The 25,538-nt window shown below is 40.0% G+C and overlaps 3 protein-coding genes across 7 annotated transcripts in view; 2 read left to right on the forward strand and 1 right to left on the reverse strand.

Moving 5' to 3' along the window:
• LOC146662918 (rho GTPase-activating protein 23-like) overlaps positions 1-6,508 on the forward strand; it is a 52,608-nt gene extending 46,100 nt beyond the window's left edge. Inside the window, exons 20-23 of the mRNA XM_085415491.1 lie at positions 1,016-1,060; positions 1,312-1,405; positions 2,860-2,891; positions 2,977-6,508. Of these exons, the coding sequence (XP_085271617.1) occupies positions 1,016-1,060; positions 1,312-1,405; positions 2,860-2,891; positions 2,977-3,837 (1,032 nt within the window). The 3' untranslated portion in view covers positions 3,838-6,508. The remainder of the gene's footprint in view (positions 1-1,015; positions 1,061-1,311; positions 1,406-2,859; positions 2,892-2,976) is intronic.
• A 113-nt stretch (positions 6,509-6,621) lies between these two features.
• LOC146662919 (acyl-CoA-binding domain-containing protein 4-like) lies at positions 6,622-18,027 on the reverse strand. 4 transcript variants are annotated; one of them, XM_085415493.1, is made up of 11 exons: positions 17,793-18,027; positions 17,096-17,214; positions 14,946-15,066; positions 11,919-12,003; positions 10,807-10,927; positions 8,409-8,506; positions 8,142-8,322; positions 7,568-7,666; positions 7,258-7,463; positions 7,063-7,110; positions 6,622-6,941 (listed from the first exon to the last, which is right to left on the reverse strand). In XM_085415493.1, exons 2-11 carry the CDS (start codon positions 17,169-17,171, stop codon positions 6,822-6,824), a joined length of 1,155 nt encoding a protein of 384 aa, XP_085271619.1. In that variant the 5' UTR covers positions 17,172-17,214; positions 17,793-18,027; the 3' UTR covers positions 6,622-6,821. The 4 variants fall into 4 exon arrangements, with proteins under 4 accessions (XP_085271619.1, XP_085271618.1, XP_085271620.1 ...); XM_085415492.1 differs by having other exon boundaries at positions 7,258-7,484; XM_085415494.1 differs by having other exon boundaries at positions 7,258-7,484; positions 14,942-15,066.
• A 2,326-nt stretch (positions 18,028-20,353) lies between these two features.
• Positions 20,354-25,538, forward strand: part of LOC146662920 (1-phosphatidylinositol 4,5-bisphosphate phosphodiesterase delta-3-A-like) — a 34,675-nt gene continuing 29,490 nt past the window's right edge. The window contains exons 1-3 of one of the 2 annotated variants that reach the window (XM_085415496.1): positions 20,354-20,628; positions 23,797-23,852; positions 23,949-24,060. In XM_085415496.1, coding sequence (XP_085271622.1) covers positions 20,538-20,628; positions 23,797-23,852; positions 23,949-24,060 — 259 coding nt within the window. In that variant the 5' untranslated portion in view covers positions 20,354-20,537. The remainder of the gene's footprint in view (positions 20,629-23,796; positions 23,853-23,948; positions 24,061-25,538) is intronic. The other variant, XM_085415497.1, reaches the window with a different exon arrangement.

Here is a 25,538-nt window from a genome sequence, read left to right on the forward strand (position 1 = left end):
CAAACGCTTGGGAACTGTGGAAAGGAATATGTCTGTGAAGGTTCTCAGTCATCCAGGTCATCGTAGTCTAAGGAGCTTGGAAAGAAAACCGTCTGGACCCGAGGTCAAATGGCCCAGGATGTGAGTGGGCGTTAAGGCGTCTGGGAAATCACATGATAGGGTGGGGCTAAGTTTCACAATGAGCTCACCTGAAACTTTGGCTGATTTTGACCTGAACCCGTTTTCACACCTTGGCTCGTGTGATTAGTTGGAGGATCATTACGGGGTCCATTGTCCGTCTTGGGGGGACACTCCCACAAGGCTTAAATCTGGGACTCTCCACCATTTGACCCTCAAACTGAGAGGTGAAATGTCTTCAAGCAACTTAAAGAAGTGCAGACACTTTTCTTTCCAAGCTCCCTAGACTGTGGAAAGGAAGAATTCCCTTTAACAGATAGAGAACTCCATCAGAACCAGGCTTAGGGAGGGGGAACCATCTACTGCAGCTGGATGGATGGTGAACACAAGCAGACTGCAAAAAGCAAACAGGACATAACACTTGTGACACTTGTTACAAATAGTTTGATAGTGGCACATAAGCAAACACAGAGAAGATCTCAGTGCATCATGGGAAATCATCCAGCAATCTGAGCGTATAGCAGCATAACTGAGGGATGGTTCAGGGTAAACCGATCCAGCCCTAACCTGCTTTTGGTAAAAAGGAAAGAAACAAAGAAAGGAAATGTTAAGTTTAATCCTAAAAGCAGAAAGTGTCTGTCTCCTGAATCCAAACTGGGAACAGGTTCCACAGGAGAGATGGGAGACTCCTATTCTGCTTTTAAATATTCTAGGAACCGCAAGTAAGCCTGCTGTCTGAGAGCAAAGTGCTCTATCAGAATAATATGCAACTATAAAATCTATATAGGACTATAAAGGACTCCTTGTTTACATAAGCAACTAGAATCTATTTGATAAATATGATTCAAAATAGTGCAGCAGAATTTCCTTGATACCAGCTGTTTCCTTTCTCCAACAGTATGACTGGTTCTTCAGTAATGAAGAGCTTGATAAAGAAGAGAAGGTATGGGCTCTTATCACCCAAATGAACAGAAAACACCATGAATGACTGTATGCATTCAGATGTCGTCACTTCTTTTATGTCTGCTGGATGTGTGTGTGTGTGTGTGTGTGTGTGTGTGTGTGTGTGTGTGTGTGTGTGTGTGTGTGCCCGCGTGCGTTTGTGTGTGTGTGTGTGTGTGTGTGTGTGCCCGCGTGTGTGTGTGTGTGTGTGTGTGTGTGTGTGTGCCCGCGTGCGTTTGTGTGTGACTGTAGGCCCCAGATGATAATTGGGACATACAGCCTTTGCCCAACATTGACCATCTGCTGACCAACATTGGCAAGCCGGGCATGCCAAGAGAGGCATCAGGTGAGGAGTGGGGGCTGCTGCAAGAGTCCTTTAATGCTTCACCAACAGACAGATTCAATTGTACGCACATTGTGAAGCAGCTAGATTCTCGTGAGCTTTAAGAGTAGCTCAAGAACAGTGGGTAGAGAGCTTAATGGAATGTGTTGTCATGGCCTAGCAGCTGCTTCCAAACCTTGCATGACCGAGCACAATGCAAAGTAATGGATGTACTCTAGAGCAGTAGAGACGGAGTGACAATTTCTGGAGTAAAAAAATCATGCTTCTATGTCTGGCAGCCCACTGGAAGAGTCTGGGTTTGGCAGTTGCCAGGAGAATGGTACTTGTCTGACTGCATTGTGCCAAATGTAAAGTTTGGTGGAGGAGGGATTATGGTGTGTGGTTTTTCAGCAGTTGGGCCGGGTCCCTTAGATCCAGTGAAAAGAAGTCTTAATGCTTCAGCATTTTGCTCACTGCCTGGGACCATGGAACCCAACTGGCATTTGCTATAGAATACCAGAATTGATAGGTCGACCAGTGGTGCCCTGTACATTTCACAGAGGGCAGCATCTTCACCTGGTCACTTTTGACAGGCATAAAATAGCCTGGAGACGACGTGGCCAACGTTATGCTGTGCGTAACATCGCTCAGCATTACCAGTTTGGTCATGGGTCATAGTCAGGGGAGGCATATTCATGAAAGAACGCACAGACCTCTAGGCAAAGACTAGATAAAGGCACCCTGACTGCCATTAGGTGTTCGGATAAATTCCTTAAACGTACTGTCAGACCCTTTTTGGTGCAATGGGTCCTGGTTTCTCCTGGTGCACAAAAATACCCAGCAAGAGTATGCAGGGGTTCAGACACTGACAATCTAATGCCACTGCATTCAACACTAGCAACACAGAAATGTTGAAACATTAGACGGGCTTTAGTAGAAATCACTGAGTTCACTATTTCCTCACTGAACACAGACTCTTGCCAATTTATGGTTAATTCAGATGAGCAGTGGAAACACTGCTTACATACAACTTGAAGAAAAGAGCCTCACTGCTTTAGTTGGAAAGTCTTAACTTTCCCTCCTTATTCATAATTCTGTAGCCTCATCAACTGACAGCATTTTTCTTTCTCAGCAGACCTCTGTTCTGTTGTGCTTGTAGATACTGACAATGTTTCCTACTTTTTCCTCTGTTCTCTTCTTCTGGGCCTTTCTGTGCTTTTTTCTAGCTGAGACAGTGGATCAACCTCTTCGGTAGGACCAGGTCTTCCTTTCTGTGTGTTTGCTCTTTCTTTGGATTCATTTAACCATTTGTGCTCTTTCCACAACTATTGTTTTTTCCAACATCTCCACTTTGCCTTTTTGAAAGCAGCTTGTGCTGTGATTTCTCTTTATTTACATGTTTTTATATTTTGTGACCATCCTAACATTACTACCATCCAATGATGACATTAACTAACTTACTTTTTCCTTTCTATCAGGTTCCACCACCAGCGATTCTCTTAAGTTAAAGGTAGGTGCTAATTCTTGGAATAGGATATCACATTTTGCAATAGAAAAAACATAATTACAAATACTTACAAGTGGTAACCTTTCAGCTTTCCTCTGCATCCAAAAAAGATCCGAACACCAAGTCCATCATCGCTGCCGTCACCCACAAACATAAAAAAAGTCCAAGTATCCACACGGTGAGCAGAAACACTGATGAGATTTCTGCGCACGAACCAGCCAAAGCCAGCAACAATGGTGAAGGAGGGGTAGGGGAAAAAGAAGAAAGAGGAGAGCTAGATGAAGTCGAGGGAGAACAAACCATCCTTAACACTGAAAAAAGGATAGAGGGAAAGATCTCACTTGTAGGAGGAGAAGAAGCTAAAGCAAAAGGAGCAGGCAGTGATGCAAAGATGTCAAAAAGGAGGAACAGCCAAAGAACCAACTTACCACCATCACAGCTTTATCCAAATAGAGGATCTGACTCAACCCGTCAGATCCACACCGCATGCTCAAAATCACCACCTCTCAGGAACCCTCCTTCCCATTTTAATCACAGTCTGGCCAGAGGATATCAGACCATTCCTTTCTGGGTATTACCCACCAGGTCACGCAACATCAGCAGCCAGAGTGGAACTGCTCAGCACCAGTCAGCACCAATCTGCTATAGGAAAACTAGAGGTGGGAGGACAAGGGCTGTGTCCATGAATCTTGACCTTGAGCTGGGCAGGAATGAGGATAGTGTAAGAGGATGTAGAGATGATAGGGTGAAGGTAGTCAGAATGACTGAGGGAGAGCCAGGTCCCAGGTCCCTACCTCACTGTGCACAGAAGCTTCCCTCTCTCATCTCCTCTTCATCAGGATGGATAGATCAGAGTTCCTCAGGACATTCCACTGTCATCCTAAGGAGATCAGGCCTAGACCTGCAGGACAAGCTGAGAGCATGGCGTCGCCACACAGTGGTAGTTTAACCAGTCTGTTTCATCCACACTAATGAATACCAAGCACTTGGCCTTTACTCACTAACACTGTGTTGCACTTGTCCACAAGCAGGAAAACTGTCTCCAGAATATTCTATTGGAGATGTAATGTGTCATTGGAAAAAAATGTCATTGTGTGCAATTGCAATGTCATTCCAAAGTGACAACAATAATGCACGGTACTAGGATCTTTATCTTATTTTCACATACTGCACTCCCTCCCATCTGCTGCGGATTTTTCTCTCCTACAAACATGGTCAGAAATAAAACTGCATAAAATCAAATCAAATATACACTTCTTCAAAAATGAGGAAGAAAATAGCACTCCTGACAACAACTGATGTCATAGACACTTCATATAAACCATATAAAAGATGGAGGCTAGCTACATTAGTGAGAAAGCTGCATTCATAATCTTGTGAACCAAAAAAAAGTCCACGCACATCTTCCTCTGTCAATGGAGCAGGTGCAGAGCTGAAGAAATGAGATGAAGAAATAATGGTTTGCACACTACAGAACTCTAGATTCATTATTTATTGCATGCAATAAATAAAGAGGCTGTAACCTTTTGGAATGAAAACCTACAACAGTATAAATGTAAAAGTGCTATGTGGTACCACAGCAGACATTTGAAATTTAGCTGAAGAGCTGTTGCTGCTCTAGTTATAGCAAGTCACAGTAAAGAATTCATCTTTGTTTTTCTCTGCAGCCTGACTCTGAAATAACTGGTGTTCCTTTTGCCTTCTGGTTTTGACTAATCGCCACTCTTAGTCTCTCGCTGTATGATTGGACTTTTTAGACTAAAAAATACTTGCATGGTCAAAACAAATACAAATATGCAAACCTTAAGTGTACAGTAAGACTATTGTGTTTCCCAGTATGTGTGTGTGTGTTGCATGAGGAGGGCCAGAGCTATAATAAAACCTGTTTCGTCATACGTTTTCAGGGCAGCTATGTGAAGTCATGCCAATTTTTTTGTGTTTTTTTTTCTCTGTTTGTGTAATCATACAGTGTCAGCAGTGTGCAAACATGATAAATATTTGTTGTTTGTCATATTGTGAACTCATACTTAATGTCAGTGTTACAGAGACAAGAAAGCAGCTAAAAGCAGCAAGCAAACCACGTCCTTAAATCCAAAACCACACAGTCTCATCTGAGTGATGTTAGCTTTTTGTTCTTTTTCACAGCTTCGGTATTTTTTTTGATTCCTTCCCAGAACTTGAGTTTTGTAAAAACAAGTTTCAAGAATGAAAAATTGGAATGGTTAAAAAAATGCGTGTGACCTAAACTGACATTAGCTGTGGTCAAACCAGACTCCATGTTTGTATATCTAGAATCCGTCTGTCTTCTCTGTCTGTGCCCTGGTGCATGTAACTCTGTACAAGTGTTGCAAAATTGGTCCACGCAAAGTCTTGTTAACCTGTGTATATAAATATTATACATATTAAATTATTTGTATTGAAACTGGATTAGTAATATTTGTGCTTCAATAACTAAAAATAATTGACCTTTAATAAAAAGGGCAGCTCTATTTATTTCATAATTCGGGACAGTTTTCTCATCATGCTGGGAACTAAGAAGCACTGCATTTTTTCTGTCTCAGAAAAGTAAAGAGGGGAAGTGAAAGCTTACAGTAGCAGTTCGAGAAATTCCAAAAAGATACTGCCCAGTTGCAATGTGGGAGATGTAGGATTGGGCACTCTTCCAGTTTACAACACATTGGCCATTGAAGACCAAATGTAATGAAGGATGATGATGATTGTATTAGTCCAAAATAAAAAAGAGAATGCTCATACTTTACTCATGTTTGTCTAGAAAGGAAACAGACTGAGGCACCAAATATACAGTCAATCGAAAATAAATGCTTCTCAGCTTAAAGGCAGGATCCATAGATTCATGGTAAAATGAATGAAAGAAGAACTCGCCCCAAAAAGCCCTGTGCATCTAACTCCATACAAAATCCAACATGTTTATTGTTCATCTGGATGTAGCATCAGTGGGAGAAATGTTTTCATCACTCTTGCAAAGCTGTGATTGCAGCCATTTGGAGATTTTCTTACCTGAATTACATCCAAAATCCATTTTCTTTCACTTCTGTGGAGCCAGGTCTTGGTGGGCAGCAGCCTAAGCACAGCCACCAAGACCTCACTCTCCCAAGCCACCTCCAACTTATCTAGGGGGACACCGAGGCATCCCGAGATCTCTTCACCGTCTCTTGGCCTCGAAACACTTTGCATTGGATGCGCCCTTGTGAGATGCCCATACCACCTTAACTTTTTTCCCGCCTTAGACCTTGTCATACTACATATATAATAACTGAAATAACACTAATAGAAATGAAAAAACAAACACATAAAAAGAATCATATGAACAAGAGAAGCCAAAAGAGAATTTATGGAAATCATCTTGGGAAAGAAACATGTTCATAATTTTGACTGCAAACGCTGCCAGACAGGATTTCTTAAAATAAAAACAAAATAAAAATAACAAACTTTTTGAGTGATCTAAGGTTCTTTAGACACTTCCAGTAAGACTGTAGGTTCACAGTGTAATTCACTTTAAATGTGAATTACACTGTGAACCTACAGAACTGCACATAGAAGGGCGATTCTTCCACTGTCTCTGTTTGTAGCAATACAAACCGACTGAAACATACCACCTAGACTCCTCTACCTGTTTCATACCTGTATGGGTCTCTGTGTCACCTCTGCCTACGACTAAGGCACTACATCCTGGGGCACCCAGAGTGGGAAGGCTTAAGGGAGATCCAACAAATATTGAACAATATTTTATTACAGTTATTGAAAAATGTGCCAAGAATCATATATAACACATTTATAGGATGCTCGTAAATGACGTGATATTTTTGAAGGATGAATCCATGGTGAGCATCAAATCACATAATGATGTAGAGGATAACTCCTTCACAGATATTGTGGACTTGTTCACTGGTCTTACGTTGAATATCAGCTGCTTCATGAAGACATGCGACTTTTCTTCCTCAGCAGGTAGACCAGACCGTGAGCAACAAAAGGCCACAGCAGCAAAAAGACGACAGTCTGCCCAGACATGTCAAACGGCCACGACATCTGTTCCTAAGGGGTGGGGGGCAAAATCCCACAGCACGTGAGAAAAAAGCCTGTGACCACATGTTTGTTTACATGAGCATGCATGATAGGACGATATTCTTTGATGAGTACAATCAGAGCCTGGTACCTGTTGTGGTGAACACTGCAGGTGTGATCTCAAGTCTGAATTGTGAGCCTGCCACACACAACACAGCAGTAAACTGAAATGACTCCCAAACTTCAGGTATGTAATTTCCTGTAAGCCTGTAATTAAGAGCTTTTATCCTTTACATTTTACGGTAAAGAAAGTACACTTGAAGTGTTGGGACGTAGGAAAGCTTACGTGTGTGGCAGCAAGCCTCTCCAACACTTCCAATCTGTCCATCACACTCCTCATGTCCTCTCTGAGCCTCTGAAGAGCCAGGATGATCTGCTGTTGTAGGTGAGCCTGATGCAGCATCTCTGCACCACCTTCTGAACCGTGCCCTCCTCCACGTCCATGCCCACTTCCACCACCTGGGGACCACCCCAGACTTCCCTGTGGAGCACCTGTGGACCATAACACTTCAACTGTCTCTTTATTCATTGATTTATTATAACAATCTTTAGGATAAGATGTTATTTCATTGCAACGATGGGTATTTCATTTATACCTATCGTTACAGCGCAGAAAGCTGCTGCAGGATTCTCCTGAACGACAGGATTCGCCACAACAAAGGTGCATGACCAGACAACACGCCACAAAGCCTGGGCTGCGCAACACATGATAACATTTAGCTGTGTTTTTAACAACAGAACATTTCTGTGATATCTCTTTAGTAAATAGCTGATAATTCTAGCTCTTCTAGTATAGGCCTTGTTGATAAGTTATTATGTCAATCTTTAAAGAGCAGCAGCTTGTATCGCACAAAACTACATGACTTTGACAACGTCATTGTTCTAATGAGCTCGTACTAACTAACAAGAGTGAACTGCATCCAAGGCGCTTTATACAACTTGCATTAACACCCATTCACGCCCACACGAACCCTTTTTATCTATGTGTGTGATTCACAAATTTATACTCCAATGGATGCATTGGTGTCTTGCCCCCTGGATCAGGGGGCCACCCAGGGATCTAACACCAACCTTCCGATTAGTAGATGACCTGCTCGATCTCCTGAGCTACAGCCACCCGGTTTATCCAATAATAAAATTAACGCTTTTAGAAATTACATAGCAGCTTACGTTCTCTCCAATCACGCTGAGAAGTTTCTTGCCCAGTGTGCCGACTCCTCCTGTCTGGAGCCATCCCATCCTCTGCTCCTTCTCCACCTTGACCTGCCCCAACCTTTCGGCCTTGCTTCTGGCTTTGAGCTGGAGAGGACTCTAGGGGCACGTGGTCATTATAAAAGCTGTCTGACCGGGTCTGTGAGCAGACACAGTTAATTCAGTTAGTTAATGTTTTCTTAAAATTAAGACATTGTGTTATTAACTGGCAGATGTGCCTCACACCTTGACGTTATGGAGCTCCAACGAATCCACTGAATCAGAGAAAATTTCACTTTCTGAATCACTGGTGAGCGGCATAACCTCCAACACTGCAGATTCAGCTGCAAGTAAAATCAAATGTATTCGTGTTTGTGTTGGTTTGCTGGGTTTAACAGGCATTTTGCTGGAACCAACATCATGACAGGAAACACATTTTCAGCCCTAATAGAAAAAATAAAAAATCATTTGTGGAATCTTTTAAGTGAAAATGGCAAAACAGAACTTGATTCTTCACTTCACTTTATAATACACAGATAATTATTTACATTTATTTAGTATTTAATAAATTCAGAGATTTAACTGTCTACACCATCACGTACAGATTAAAAGCTTTTGTAAGCAGTTGAGACTTTTCTGCTTAAATATGACATAATACACCAGATTTTCCCACAAGCTCTGAAGTAGAAAAAGACAACTGATTAAAGAGATGTAATCAAATTAATACAATTAGCCGATTCCTGTACTAGAGGTCCAGGTTAATGTCGAAGGATTAGTGAGAAAGGCCAGGTCCAGTACCCCACTGTGGGAGAAGTGAGCAGGACGAGCACTTGTAAGGAAAATACAACGACGATCTGTGATCAGATCAAGGATTGATTGTATGTGAACAAAGGTTTCGCTCTATAACTGGTTTATAATTGATTTAGAGTCCAGCCCAAGTGTCCGAGAGCTGCCTGTCTGCCAGACAGTTTACCTTTGACACTGTTAAATTTGGGTGAAAGCTTTTAACACCTGAACCGGTCATATGATGATATATCCATAATAACCACATAACCCCACTGTACTTACAGTGGAGGCATTAAAGGATCCACAGAGACCAGACTTCGCTCCCTCACTGTTCACTTTATTAAGACCGAGACCGTGTCAAGTCTAAAGTTTGACTTATTAAAGTCCACAATTTGCACAGCTACATTTTACAACTTTAGCTACAAGGCAGAAGCACTAGTCTGTCATGTCATGTCAGGTCCGTACAACCCGCAACTATTGTATTTAACCTGTTCAGCACCATTGAGTCCTCCTGTGCATTTCCAGCTACTTTTTCGCCGGTTTAATTCCTTAGGAAAAGAATACCAATCATCGCCTCATAATAACAAATAATAATCATAGCATCAATATAAGGATCCACAAATGTCAGCAAATTCCTAGAGGGAGAAACTATTGGAATGGAAAAGTACTAGAGGGACAAATATGTTTGCATCCCCGCAAAAAATGACGACAAAAATGAACGAGGGGAAAAAATTTTAATAAAAATATTTCAAGTATTTTCTTTTTTTTCAGCTGGGACCACAAATAAAACACCGAAACATGACCACACAATAATTAACACATAATGCACCAGCACTAGCATACATGCTAGGAACAACGTCACTCACGTAGATTACGTCATAAATTCGACAAAGCTTCCCCCCAAAAGTCAAAATTAGGCCAGAGGTATCAGATCCTTACATACCATTACATATGGTACTCCTGACATGCTGACATACGGTAACATACACCCTGAGAATCATGCAGAAGTCACTAGAGGTGTTTTTATTAAAGCTATTTATTTGGTTATGCATTAGGGCCACAGGTTTTCAAAGTAGGGCTGTGCGATATGACCAAAATCTCATTTCCTGATATAAAACATTTCTCATCCCAATAACGATATATGTCACCAAATATTGCATTTTCTGTCAATTCTGTGAATCCTGGACAACTCGACTTGAAGTGTTTTCAGCTGGGCATCATGTATCTGGAGTTGAGTGTTTTGACCAATGCATTAAACTATACAATTTTAGACATAAGTTGTAACGGTAAGTATGTAATTAAACTAGTATTTAGTACACGGCGTGCTGCGGGGAAAGGCCTGCTCTAATGTTTGAGTCTAAGGTTTAATTTGAGCACCTGTCGGCTCTTTTTTGCTTCTCATCCATAAACTCTCTCCACACTCTTTCACGTGATTCTTGCGTCGGTGGTTAAAGAGGTTTGTCGTGTTTGAGTCTGTGGTGGGGACCGGTTTGCGCCATAATTTGCAGATTACAGTTTTCTGGTCCGTGTCAGACTTTTCATAACCAAACCATGTCCATGCTACAGAGGTAGCCACTCGTTTAGAAATAAGGTGCTCGATTTGTTTTGACTGGTCCTTCTGTTTGGAGCTAACTGGTTCTGGCCATGCTGGTATCCTCTGTGCCAGCATGAAATAATATTGCAGTAAACAGTGTATTTTGCAAAACCATGAAACAAATGATAGTGTGTAATTTGAAACGAAGTACTAATGGCTTCCTATCTGAAGCCATTAGTACTTAATAACTTATTAGATTCTCAGTAGCTGAACCTTTTAACCCAAACCTGTAAGTGCCTCATTACACAGAACGTAATCACTGACCTTCTCTGAGTTTCAGCAGTGACTCTGGAGGTCGGGGCATGTCATCAATGAACAGGTAGAGAGGCTCAAAGTATTTGAAGAGTGAGGCTGTATTCTCATCAATGGGCATGGTGTCAATGACCTACAGGGACATAAGAAGACTTAGAGATCAGGAGATTCATTACTTCACTGCAAGTCCCTGAGACATTTAAACAGAAGCAGATTTTTGAGTGATCAGTGAGAAAAGACAAGTGCTATAAAAATCCCAGTCCATTCTATTAACTCTGGTATGGGACTGTTACTCCTTATTACCAGATAACTAGAGCCAAAGTAGTGGTAACGTCTCAGCTAATTGTTTATTCTTGCATCCAGTTTCAACATACATTGTTTAACCCACATAAAATGAGGGTACCTCTTTAAGAAACGATAGAGGTGAGGAAAGATGGACAGCCTGCCCAATCAATCAGAATAAACAGGCTCCAGTATGTTTCAACCAATGGGAAAGCTGCCTGCTGCTGTGTGTCCCACCCACCTGCTCTGTGTCTGCTGCCCTGTTATGTATGTAGTCTCGTGTTGGCTGGAGGAAAAGAGTGCTGCACTGTGTAACAGTTGCTACTGTGGAAGTTCATCTCATTCTTCATCCAACAGTAAGGTAAGAGTTCAAAAACAACATATCTGTATTATTATTTACGGTGAAATGTCATATTACTGTTATTAAAGGGTAAAAAACATACCCTGTCACATTATTTAGAACCCCGCATTCTGACTGAGAGACACCATACAATTGTCTTCAAGCATGATGCACTGAGATCGGTGCACACATACTGTATGTCTCAGTTAGTTTTTGTCTGTTTTGCACTTTATTTTTAAATAACTGCATTCATTTGAATTGTTTTGATAAATAACTGTTGTATATGCAATTACTTTACTTGGATTGCTTGGTAAATTTCAATGTTTTCATATTGTCTTTGGAAAAGTGTTTATTATGCAATTTTCTTGTCTGTTTGACATAAAGCACCAAATCCTTCCCTTGTAGCAGCTAAAAAAAAACAGCTAAACAAAAGCAGGCTGTTTGGGAAGCCTCTAATTAACTTGTGTGAATTTGCTTCTTTACATGTATAAAATAAATGTACCTCCTGTGCAACTTTCTTCATCTCGTCCACATAGGCAGCCATGGCACTCTCACTACTCATTTTTCCCAGTTGGTTCCATGCATCCCTAACACAGATAAACAACTTTTGAGTCACTGGAAGAAATACACTTGACGACAGCATATCAGATGACAATGTGGTTAAAATCTTATCAAAATGTTTTCTAACTTTGGAATTACAATTATTAGTAACTTTGTAATTAGTAGACAATATCAGTAATTTTAATATCGGCAATTTACTTAACAACATAAAACAAAGAAAGACGTTATTAATCAGTTGGACAAAAAAACTTCTAAAATTCAAATTTTAGCAAGATTTTTAATGCGAGACTATTTCCTTTGTTATTTTTAAGTGACTTGATTACTTGGCTTGTTTTTTTGTTTTTTGCTTTTTTCAAAGTGTGTGTCTGCCACCAAAAACTAACCTGACTACAGCGACTTCCAAGTGCATAAAAAACATATCAGAAAAATTGAATTTCTTTTATTATTTCATTTAAAATTGTAAAATTTCATATACTCCATTTTTATTACATGCAAAATGAAATATTTTAAAGCCACAGCAAGAAGGTCCAGAGTTCAACTCCACCACCTGCCTGGGGCCTTTCTGTGTGGGGTTTGCATGTTTTCCCCATGTTAGTGTGGGTTCTCTTTGGGGACTCTGGCTTCCAATCCAAAGACTGGGAAGAAAGCCTTTCTTCCATTAGTGGATACTTGGATCGGATTGGCTCGGCTCGTGGTCCTCCACCTGCTGCCTCGCCTGTACGCCAGCCTTTGCCATGGTGAGTGGGTGTCACCCGCCGATCTTCTCACTCTCTCGCCTCTCCGCTCCTCGCTCCTCCACCTGCCACCTCACTCACTAGCGCTACCACCTCACCGTGGTGCAGAGGCTCCGTCATTCAGCGTTCCTACTGTCACCGTCAAGAGGAGGCAAGGCTCTCGCCACCACAGTTCTTCTCATTCAGAGCAGCAACTTCCAGTTGTGAGTGAAACTGACTTTTTCCCTCCTGCTCGCCACAAATTAAGACAGATTAAGACTTCTGTTTGCTCAGCTAAAGAGCCACTGACTGTTTGTTGTAAACCTGGACTGGACTATCAGATAAATGTTCATTATCAACCTGCTTCCAAAAAAATGCTCCACCATGTCAGTCTGTCATTAAGGACACCTGCACCTTTAAATCCGATTATTCCTGTCATTCTGTTTCTATATCCACACCTGTCTCTCAGCCCGTTCCTGCTCCCAGGGCGGCTTGGGCCCTGCCCTCACCTGTTCCTGAGACCCAACCTGTCCCTGCACCCGTACCTGTTCCTCAGGTAGGGACAGCTAAGGTCCGGCCAATTCTTCCACCTGTTACGGTGCCAAGGGACAGGCGGCCCAGTCCTCAACTTGAGCTCCAGCCACAGCATCCAGAGCCAGCCGAGTGCTCTGCTTCGCCTCAGCCAGAGGTTCCCACGCCTGCTGGTCCTGCTCTGTCTCCAACAGAGGGCTATGCCAAGCCACGCCGCCAGTAACCTGCCAAGCTGCTAGAGGCATCCCATCATCTCCGCCGGTCTACAGTGCAGCATCTCTTGTGCTGCCCTCCAGATCAGCACCGGTGCCACCGCTGGCCAAACAGTCGCCTGCCTGAACTGATTTGTCTGTGCCGCTGGCCATGCGGCCACCCACATGAGCGGATTTGTTTTGGATGTTTTTTACTGACTGCCAAAAAATGAATGTATTTAGTTTTTGCAGTACTGTATGGAATGTCTATGTATAAAGGTCACTACACTTATTTATATTTAAAAGGCAGGACAGTGAGTCAAAGATTGATTTTAACTGGTTGTTTCAACAGAACTTGCCAAATGTAGTGAGGAAAACCCTACATGTGGCAACTTTGGTAAAATAAACATTTTTCAACAGTTTTTGTTTGCTCACAAAAAAATGTTCATGTTATTTAAAGACTCGGTGTGCACAAGATCTCCTTTATTTGCTGCAAGGCAGAATCTGTATAACCCGATTCTGTTTAATGGAACATTCAACATCATAATTCTGCTATAATTATAGAAGCTTTAAGCAAATTTAAAATGGAAGCTGTAAATGAACAAGCTTCAATTATCCCTGCTCCCCCTGGTGGATACACAGGGGGAGCAAAAACTCATTTTCCTCCTGTCTTTCAGTAATGTGTAATGTTTTGAATCACAGTATTTTCCTTTTAAAAAAAATAAAAAAATACAGACATCATGCCTTTGTTCTATAATGCAACATTTGCCCACTCACTATAATTGTGGGCAATTTACAGAAAAAACTCACTTGATTAAAACTGTTAAATCAGAATATCAATCACACAGTAGCTCATATTGGCTCATGATCTAGCACAACTCAAATTCTATTGCCCATAAAATGACAAATGTGACCTTGACCTTGAGCAAAATTTTACAGCCACAGAATGACTTTTGTTAAAGTGATTCAGATCGACTTGTTTCAGATAGTTTAACAACACTGACTTTTGTTGATTTGGTCTGAGCTTGCCTGGCAGTGATATCTGGTAAAGCAGATTAAAATATTTACAAATAAACAAATCATTAATGTATAATCAATGCATAACCATCAAAGTGAAATGACCTGATTTATTTATTTATTTGCATCATTTTCATGATGCGTCTACCAAGAAGTCATTGATTCGTTGTTAAAGTGGGTCCAAATATTTGAAAGGTGCTTAATGTAGATAATAATAATGTAGATAATGTAGATTTTAATTAAAAAGAAATTAAAAATTAAAAAGAGTAATTAAAAAGAAAAGCTGGTGGATGGAAAATTCGGGTTTTATATCACTGACCCATTTATACTGTTTAAATAGTAATTCCTTAAAAATTAAATGAAATATTATAATATTTGATATTTTTTGTGGTCGGCAATAATGATTAATATTAAAACAGAAAATTTCAAAATTAAATTTTCACTTTCTTAATTAACTGACACAAAATATTGAATTACTGAATTTTTTGGCATGCACATGTGTATACACACACCCACCATTTGTAGCGGCCCACTGGGTCCCAGAAGCCAGGCCGAGGCACTGTACAGGGACCACACACTGCTTGCTTGTACAGACTGTAGAAGCGCAGCATGACCTTATAGGAAGGCCGGTAGGAGCCTACAAAACAGCACAACTATTTGTCAGGTTTATTTCTCCACTCATCAGGACTGGACACCAAACTATACTACATCAATTTATAATCAAGGTCCATTTAAAAAAATACAGCCCTTTTTTATGTGCAGCAATACATACAAAATAGAAAGAAAATGGAGAAATGATAAATACTCTTTGTTAAAATCACTGGTTATCCAGCAGGTAGTACAGACATGTACTACCTGTCTGTACTACCTGCTGGATATCAGATCATATAATGCAATATCCTGAGTTTCCTTGTTCCGAGTACTGACATCCTTTTCTTGAGTGTAATCAAATATTTCTTCTGGAGACTTCTTCAGTTCCATTTATTTGGTCTGGTTGGCAAAGCTTCTAGGATGAGAGGTGAAACGTCTTCAAGGAAACTTAAACAAGTCCAGACACTTTTCTTTCCAAGCTCCTCAGATTGTAGGAATTGCCTAATAATTGATGCTTCAATTTTAAATATGATCAACCTAACTCTATTAATCGGCCACTTGCCTTCCAACTGGCAGTAGTTAAAAAGCGATTACTTGATCCAGCTGCCAGCCTTCCTTTATCTCAAAAATTCTTGAATGTAGTTGTAAAACACCTAACTTATTTACAGAGGAATGATTTATTAATTTATTAAGTTTCATACAGGTTTCAAAGCTCATCACAGCACAGAAACAGCTTAGTGACGGTAACAAATGATCTTATAAGTTCTGAAAGTGGACTCTGTGTGTTTGTTCTGCTAGAGCACAGTGCAGCGTTAAGTAATGCTGATGACAATATTTTATTACAGCAATCAGAGAATGCTGTTGGTACTAAAGGTACTGCGCTGCATTAACGAACTCAAATTAGTTCATGTAATTGGAGAGTCCTCTTCAAGCACTAAGATTAATTATGGAGTTCCACAGGGTTCAGTGCTAGAACTAATTCTGTTTACTTATGCATGTTTCCCATAGGTAGTTTTATTAGAAGGCATTGCAAACATGTTCAATGCTATGCAGATAGCAGTTTTATCTGTCCATGAAGCCAGATATCACAAAGCAATTAGTTAAACTACAGGAATGTCTTAAACACAAGGACTTGGATGACCTCTAATTTTCTGCTTCTAAATTCGGATAAAATTGAGGTTATTGTACTCGGCCCTAAAACTCTTAGAAATATGGTATCTAAGCAGATTCTTACTCTGGATGGCATTACCAGGAACACTGTGAGGAACCTTGGAGTCTTTTTTTTAACAGGACATGTCCTTCAACGCACATATTAAACAAATATGTAGGACTGCTTTCTTCCATTTGTGCAACATCTCTAAAGTTAGAAATATCCTGTCAAAATGATAATAAAGAATTAGTTCATGCATTTATTACTTCTAGGCTGGACTATCACCACATTCACGTCACTTATTCACGAGGAGTCACCAAAGCAGGTGGACATGAGGGGGAGGGAATTTGAAAAGACATTTAAGGAAATATTTAGTCAACTTGTATGCAAAATGTGTTCAACTGAATTTTACAGAATGAACACTGTCCTCCCCCGTGTAATTAATTCTATTATACCGTGTTAAGAGCGGCACTAAGTGTAGTTCATATAATAAATACTATCTCAAAAAATGATTTACTATCAAAAATTCATCCAATAGTGAATCCATTTGAAACTTTTGCAAAATTGTAAACTTTTTAAACTGGTGCTGTGAAACTTTTTTCTTTTAAATGAGCGCAGGTGAAACTATTTATGAGAATTTTTGGGAAAATGAGAAATACTGAGAGTATGACAAAAAAGATGCACACGACAAATATGAAACTCGGCTAAATCTCTACTGAGCACGTGCTCTGTGGAGGCAGGACACTCGGAATTCTCCTTTTGGATCTCTAGTCAAGGATCTTGGATCATGTGTTTCTGGTACAGTTCATTCCTACAAATAAAATACCTACATATATGCTATTGTAACAATAGTAACACAATATATGTGATTGCTCAACAGTCCTCAATTACGTGGAACCAGCAATGACTGAAAGATTCCATGTACCGTTTTTGGGGAGTTTTTGGATGACATCCACTGCAGCCTGAAAGCGTTTCTGGTGATCAACCACAGGCTCTATCATGGCTGGGACTGGTATGACACAGGAAGCATGAGTGGAGCTGTAGCTGAGGGAGAATATGTACACAGATGTGGAAGTAAAAGTATAAGGAAAAATAAGTCATGAGAGTGAGTCAAATCCAAATCAATTAATTAATCAAATTAATCTGTGACTCTCTGGGCATTTTTTATTTTGGGGGGTAAATTAATTCAGTTACTAATAGGTAATTAGGTCATAATTAATTAATGCTGGCTATTAATGTAATGTTGATATTTGCCTTGACCCCTTAGCACGAGTGAACACTAGTCACTGATTATAATCACAATGCCCCCTCTCTGCTCCGATGGTTATTGGAATAAAGTATTGTTACTCATACAATGCGCAAATTCACTGATGAGAGCACTGACAGGACCAGTGGTGAAATGTAGATTAGAGCATTTACTGTACGTGTACTTTATTTAAGTTTAAAGTTTACATGTGTCACTCGTAACTTAGTAACTACTTTTAATGCTGTTTCACTTGGTAATGCATTTGCTGGAATTTTCTGATAAATATCAAATTCGTTTGATATGTAGACAGCGATATACAGTGCTGCTACAGTGAACTTTGGCTGCAAGCGAGCTTAGTATGAGTTAGCTGTCTTACCTTACTGACTACGTCCTGCCGCTGTCCATGATCACACCGGAGAAAGACAGCTCGGCAACCTCGGCCAAAAGACTGACAGAGCTGGCAACAAGACGAAGCTTGCTATATCTTGGTCTACGCTGACGGTAACGTTTGTTCACAAAACTGCTCACTAGCCACCTGCCACAGGGCTGACCTACCGTCAACTGCAGCTACTCACCAGTCTGCGCTTTACACAAATGACTTCCGTGTCAAATCACGTGACAATGAGGGCGTCCTCTCTTCCTACTGCCTGGTAGCTCCATACTGATTATGGGCATACTGGACATCCTTTGTCCAATAGATCCACTATCCCTCCACTTCACTAAACCATGCCTCTCTAAATTTGTATCCAAACCGCGGAAATCCAACCTGAGCTATCCCAGTGACATACCTGTTTCTTTTCTTGTCCATCCTGCTCACTCTCAATGAAAATCTCTGCTTCCACCCCTTTTTTACCACCATCATCTCCGATAATAATATAGTAATAATAGTTATTATTATTACTATATTAGTAATAGTAAAACTATTAACTACTAAAAGTAGTATATATATATATATATATATATATATATATATATATATATATATATATATATATATATATATATATATGAATTCTGACAGTAAATGCTGCCCATACATATTAATGTATGGCACGATAATAATAATAATAATAATAATAATAATAATAATAATAATAATAATAATAACAATAACAATAATAACAATAATAACAATAATAATGTCAATTTCAAGGAACATGTTATGACAAACATTTTCTTTACTTGATTATATTTGAATGATAAAAGTTCCATCCATCCATCCATTCGCTTCCGCTTATCCTTTTCAGGGTCGCGGGGGGCGCTGGAGCCTATCCCAGCTGTCATAGGGCGAAAGGCAGGATACACCCTGGACAGGTCGCCAGTCTGTCGCAGGGCTAACACACAGGGACAGACAACCATTCACACTCACATTCACACCTAGTGACAATTTGGATTAATCAATTAACCTATCCCCACAAGCTGCATGTCTTTGGACGGTGGGAAGAAGCCGGAGTACCCGGAGAGAACATGCAAACTCCACACAGAAAGACCCCGGCCTGATGGTGGAATTGAACTCAGGACCTTCTTGCTGTGCGGCAATGATAAAAGTTACTTTACTTAAATGGGACTGATGTTTACAGGCTTCAGTTGGTAAAATCTGAGTCCTCTACCATCACTTCTTCCACTGCGGATGGGATTAATCAACATGGACACACAAAGTGAACTAATCCTGCTCTATAACCGTTTATGAAACAAAGTAATCAATAAACCAAAATATTTTTTTATTGTCGTTAGCATTGTTTAAAACATTATCCTGCAATTACGAAATTAGTCTAGGAGGCATCAATTTGCATCCATCACTTTCATGTATTGCAGTCAACCCGGGACATGCAGCCCGATTTGTGGATTAATTATTATACAATAGCCCTCCGCTGCCCTAACAGAGGACTGTGTTAAGGATCAGCTTTAGGGCTGATCATTAACATCAGTGAATGCATCACTTGTACCGTGGTCCCTTTTAAAACTGGATCTTAGTAGATGGGGCGGACGAGGAAATCTCAAATTTCACGTCTGTCCACGGTCTATAATCCGTTTAAATAATTTTTGCTGTCGACTTCACGAAGACATCCCCGGAAATATCGACGTGTGCTTTCAAAACAAAGGCATAATAAGGTCCAAATCACAGATTTAGGTTAAAAGCTTCAAAAAATATTATTTCTGGTAAGGTGAGATAATACATGGGAAATACGAATAAATAACTAATGTGGCATCGTGATTAGGAAACGTTCACCTTGCAGTTCTGATCAATTTAAAATAATGCTTCGATTATTTAGTTAATCATGATGAATCTGCAATAATGTGACTCAGTAGCTTTCTTAGTAGAATACAACATGACAAAACATTTGCATGTTCTCCCGCCTCCTCCACTCCCAACGCTGAATTTGGAAATTGATGGATAAATGGGTGCAGATATTTTCTGTTAAGCAATACAATAAGAAAGAACTGGACTGACTCTGTCTGTCTATCTTCCTGTTTAAAGGTAGTTCTTGTATCGCACCATCACCAAGTGCTATCCATGGCGAATTTGGTGATGGCTGTTGTTCTCTTTCTAATATTACAGTGACATTAGCTCACAAACTGGGAAAAGACACAACTGTTGCTGTGAAGTAATGCTATAATATATTAAATAAATAAAATATAACAATAAAAATTAATTGATGTTCAAATAAAAATTACTAAATCTTGTAGACACAAGCAGAGAATGACAAGCAGAGAATGGTTATACAAGGTCTTAATTATGCCTCTGTCTACACTATTTTTAATTTTACTTCAAGAGACTACGTGGGTCCAGAAGTCGTCTTTTATAAATATAAATAAATAACATGAAACAGGTAGGTCTACCCTGTTTGCGCGTCGCAAAGTCTTTATTTTGAAAATCATCCAGGAAGAGATGCTTTACAATCCAACCACAATGACATTGCAAAGGTTTGTCTTGTCTCTTGTTTTCCTCCGGCAGGATAAAACATGAGGAGCACTCTGCTCTGTGATTTGTATACACTGTCTTGACAGCCGAGCCAGTAGACTGTCAACTTCCTACCTCGGTCACACACACAACGCAGGATACGGTTGCAGGGACGGAGGGAGGCACGGAGAGCTAAATAAAGCGCAGCCTCTTTACAGTATGTTGGGCAACAGAAAGAAAGCAATCCCCCAGGTCAAGAACGGAGCCGGGACGTCCGAATTAAAGGCCATTGATCCTCTGCGGAATCTGGGTGAGAGTTTTTGTTACAGCAGCCTGTGCGTTTATTATGCTTTATTAGGCGACTGTGGCTCAGGGGGTTGGGAATCGCATCTGTAACCGGAAGGTCGCCGGTTCGATCCCTGGGCTCTCTGTCCTGGTCGTTGTGTCCTTGGGCAAGACACTTTACCCTACTGGTGATGGCCAGAGGGGCCGATGGCGCGATATGGCAGCCTCGCTTCTGTCAGTCTGCCCCAGGGCAGCTGTGGCTACAACTGTAGCTGCCTCCACCAGTGTATGAATGTGAGAGTGAATGAATAGTGGTGTTGTAAAGCGCTTTGGGTGCCTAGAAAAGCGCTATATAAATCCAATCCATTATTATTGTATTTTTACTGAAAGAGTACCGGTATCTCCCTCCGACTGAGAAAATGGCTTTGCTAGACGGTAACCCTGCTTTAACCCGTTAACCCTGCTTCACATTCAGATTGCAGTGCTTGAAAATTTTGCTTTGCTCCCTAGTACAAATCGAGGTACTTGAGGTATACTATTCCACGCTGCTCTAGTTTATCCAGATAGTAAAATTACTGAAATTACCGTATTCCAGTGAGCCGATATTTAACTTAAAATATTTGCCTGACTTATTCAAATCCAGTTAAAAAATAAGGAGGTGACTCTGTTGTTATAGATGTACAGTTTTCACATTTAAATATGTGCCACTGAATTGAGCAACATAAACTGAGCCCATTCTCACTTCTATGATTTTTCTTCTTCTTTTTTTTTTCAAACAAAAAATTTGGATCCCAGGGTAAAACAACTTTAGCCACCCATGTGCTATAGCTCGGTATTTACAGCCTTTTTTTTAATGGATTAAATTCATTTTTCACCTCAGAATTCTACACTAAAAACCCAAAACATAGCATGTACATAAGTATTTGTGATGCATCCTGTGTCATCATGTGTCTGATGTTTCTACAACTTGACTAGAGTCCACCCGTGGTGTGTCCAATTCAATTCAATTCAATTCAATTCAGTTTTATTTCTATAGAGCCAAATTACAACAACAGGTTACCTCAAGGCGCGTTATAATGTAAGGTTAAGATCCTACAATAATACAGAGAAAACAGAGAAACCCCCAACAATTATATGAGCAAGCATTTTGGCAACAATGGGAAGGGAAAAATTCCCTTTTAATAGGAAGAAACCTGCAGCAGAACCAAGTTGAGAAAGGAGTGTCCATATGTCACAACCATTTAGGGGGATGGAGTTCACTGGACATGGTTTGGAAAGGCAGCTCTCTAATATAAGGTCCCGTAGTTGACGGCAGATTTCAGAGGACAAATTAAGCTGTGAAGACAAGGACTTGTCTGTAGACCTCCAAGACTGGATTATATTACATTGAAGGTCCCAGTAATCACAGGGGCCTCCATCATCCATAAATGGAAGAAGCATCACCAGGACACTTCCTGTAACTGCCGCCCAGCCATTCTGAGCAGTCAGGGTAGAAAGGCCTTAGTCATGCCTTTTTTCAAACTATGGCTCATGTGATGAAGCACATGGATGATAGTAGGTCAAGAAACCTGGAATAACTCCCAGTACATTTTAAATACCTGGGACTCTGCACAATTTGGTTTTAAAATTGAAGAAGTTTCTCTGATGAGATGTGAAATCTCTTCACTTAAAGAGAAACTTAAAGAAGTCCAGGTGTGCCAAACTTTTATCATCATCAAGAATTGCAATAAGCAAAGGCTGTGCATATTTATGCCTGTATTATATTTTTAGTTTTTAGTTTTAAATTTCCAAGAATTTAAAGAAAACATTTCACTGTCATTATAGGGTATTGGGTATATAATTTTGAGGTGAAATTTTTATTCAATCCATGTTAGAATAAGGCTAACACATCACCATGTGGAGCGAGTGAAGTCGCTGTGAATAACTTCCAGATGTGCCGTATGCTTACGTCTAGACAAAAGTTTAGGCGGTCGAGTTTGAGAAAATCCCCTCGAAAGAAGCTCCAGAATAACAAAAACATTATAATTAATTTCAATATATTAAAAATAGTTGTATTAGTGGCTGTATGTGGTCAACAACTGGGTCTCCAGTAAAATAAAGAACATTCAATTCAATTGTATTTCAGCAGGGTTTATTATATGTTTTCACTATGAACTGAAGTGCTATATAATAAACTAAAATAGAATAAAATAAAATAATGTTCTTTTACATTCAAAATGAAATAAAGAACTCTTGAAAGAGTTGTCTTACATATAAAGTCCTTAATTTAAAAAAAGAAAAGGTCTAGTTTGGAATGTTGCTTTGAAAAAATGACCTGATTGGCTGAGTAACATCACATGGAATGACTTACAATCCATGTGACTGGTCTATGTTTGCTGTGTGCACACACTGACTGCCAAAAAATGAAAATAGCAGTACAGATTAAAATAACCATGCTGTACATGCATACAAGAAAACTTGTACCAAGAATCAAATCTAATGGGTCCATACAGAATAGTGTTTGGATTCGGATTCAGACTGCAGTCCACCTTATGGGCTCTAGACTAATCACCATACACTTACGTCACTGAAAGGTTCCTTCCGTGCCGTAGAGTTCATGAGATTCTACAAAAGAACCCACAAACGGGATACCAAGAATTTTGACAGTTTGTACTTTCAAGTATTGACATACAAACGGAGAGAACTATGTCCAAGTTATAAGAACTAACCCTACAAGGATTGCTCGTGGCCTGGTGCAAAATGACATATTTTTTTTATAATGAATAACTGTATAATAAAGAATCTCCTCTAGCAGAAGTACACATCCATTCAGCTATGAGGCACATTTCTGGAGGTGTTACTTTTTTGGGGGGCCCAAGTTTATAATGGCTCCAAGTGTTGTCTTTATAGTTTTTCCTTCCATTTTTCTCTGTCCACCCACCCAAGATATATTTCAATTACAGTGTACCCACACGAGCAGCTGTGGTGTGGCAGATGTATACACACTAGCCTCTAATTTTAACTCTGATCTCTTTTTCCTCTCTTTATGCCCTCCCTGTTCTTTCTTCGGCCTATCCCAGTGCTACTGAATTTGAATCGTATTATAATTAGGTGTATGCTCACTGCTATTTTATACACACCCAAATACAGTATATAAATATAGTGTTTATAACATAATTTTAATCGACCATCATTTTGTCTCTATGCTTTCTAGGAGTGCAAAATGATGAAGATGTGAGGCAGATGCTGCAGGGCTCTAGTATGGTGAAGGTATCAATAATTATAAACCATTTGTAGCGGTTAGAAGTAGTTTGAGAATGCTATATATTACATGTATTGTAACATATGAAATCATTACATGGGAAGGTTCGCTCGCCTCGCTGGCAGAAGCGTCGGATTCTGAAGTTGCTGGAAGATGGTGTCACCGTTTGGTGTCAATCATACAAAACATCCAGCCGAGCCAAGGAACAACAATCCTGTAAGTTGTATGCAGCATCACACTATTGACACTAAATGAATTTGAATTGTCAGTTGTAAATGAAACATTAAACTATAACAAGTTGCAGTCCACACTGTTACATGATCACAGAATAAATAAATGATTATTTTCATATAACATATATTATACAGTGCTGATGATTATAAAACACAAAGATCATCAAACAAATTCTATTGTAAGACAAAGATAAGCCGAGTAAATACAAAATAAAGTTTTTAAATCATTTAATTTATTAATGGAAAAAAAGCCATCCAAACCTGTCTGTACCTGTCTGAAAACCTAATAACTTTTTGTGCGCTCCTTGACAACAGAAACCACAATCAAGTATTTGGAATAACTGGGAATGACTATTTCACACAGTTGTGGAGAAATTTTGACTTACTCTTACGTGCAAAATGTTTTTAATTCTGTTATGTTGGAAATGTTTGAACATGGAGGACCTGTTTAAGGTCAGGCCATAGCATCTCAGTCTTAATTTGAGTCCAGACATTGACTTGGCCACTCCAAAACCTTCATTTTGAGTTTTTATAAGCCAGAAGTGGAGTTCTCAGTGTGTTTGTCAGTGCGCCTCAGCAGTGCATACACAAAAAATCAGTGTGCAAATTGTGCATACAAACTTTTCAAACACAAATCTGCGATTCATAAATATCTTATCTTTGTCTAAATGTATTTGATGATCTGAAATGTGTAAGTGTTAGAAATATGCAAAAACTAGGAAATCAGTAAGGGGGCAAATAAATGGTAAATGGCCTGTATTTGTATAGCGCTTTTACTAGTCCCTAAGGACCCCAAAGCGCTTTACACTACATTCAGTCATCCACCCATTCACACACACATTCACACACTGGTGATGGCAGCTACATTGTAGCCACAGCCACCCTGGGGCGCACTGACAGAGGCGAGGCTGCCGGACACTGGCGCCACCGGGCCCTCTGACCACCACCAGTAGGCAACGGGTGAAGTGTCTTGCCCAAGGACACAACGACCGAGACTGTCCGAGCCGGGGCTTGAACCGGCAACCTTCCGATTACAAGGCGAACTCCTAACTCTTGAGCCACGATCGCCCCAAATACTTTGTAATGGCACTTAATGTAGTGCTTTGATGCTCTTAGCGAAACACTAACAGCACTGTTATAAATTCACAAACGCGCTCATTCAGAACTGTATTGCATGGCTTTTTATCTATTACACACACTCCAGTGGACGTTTCAGGGGCAATTTGGGTTCACTATCTTGTCCAGGAACAATATGATATGTTGTCTAAAGAAACAGGAATCGAGCCATTGATACTTTGATAAATAATCACACCTGCTTCTTTTTAAAGATCACTAATGCGTGAGCCGAAAATGTGTCTCAAGTTTTGGTCAAGATGTAATCATCATCAATAGACCATGGCCTGTGGTAGAAAGATGTTTTTCTCCCATTTTTAAATTCATCTAATACATAAATAAATAATC

The sequence above is a fragment of the Rhamphochromis longiceps genome, linkage group LG8 (genome assembly GCF_057381845.1).
Source record: "Rhamphochromis longiceps isolate RC_006_pf linkage group LG8, R_longiceps_female_GT1.1, whole genome shotgun sequence".
In the NCBI taxonomy this organism is placed as follows: Eukaryota; Metazoa; Chordata; class Actinopteri; order Cichliformes; family Cichlidae; genus Rhamphochromis; species Rhamphochromis longiceps.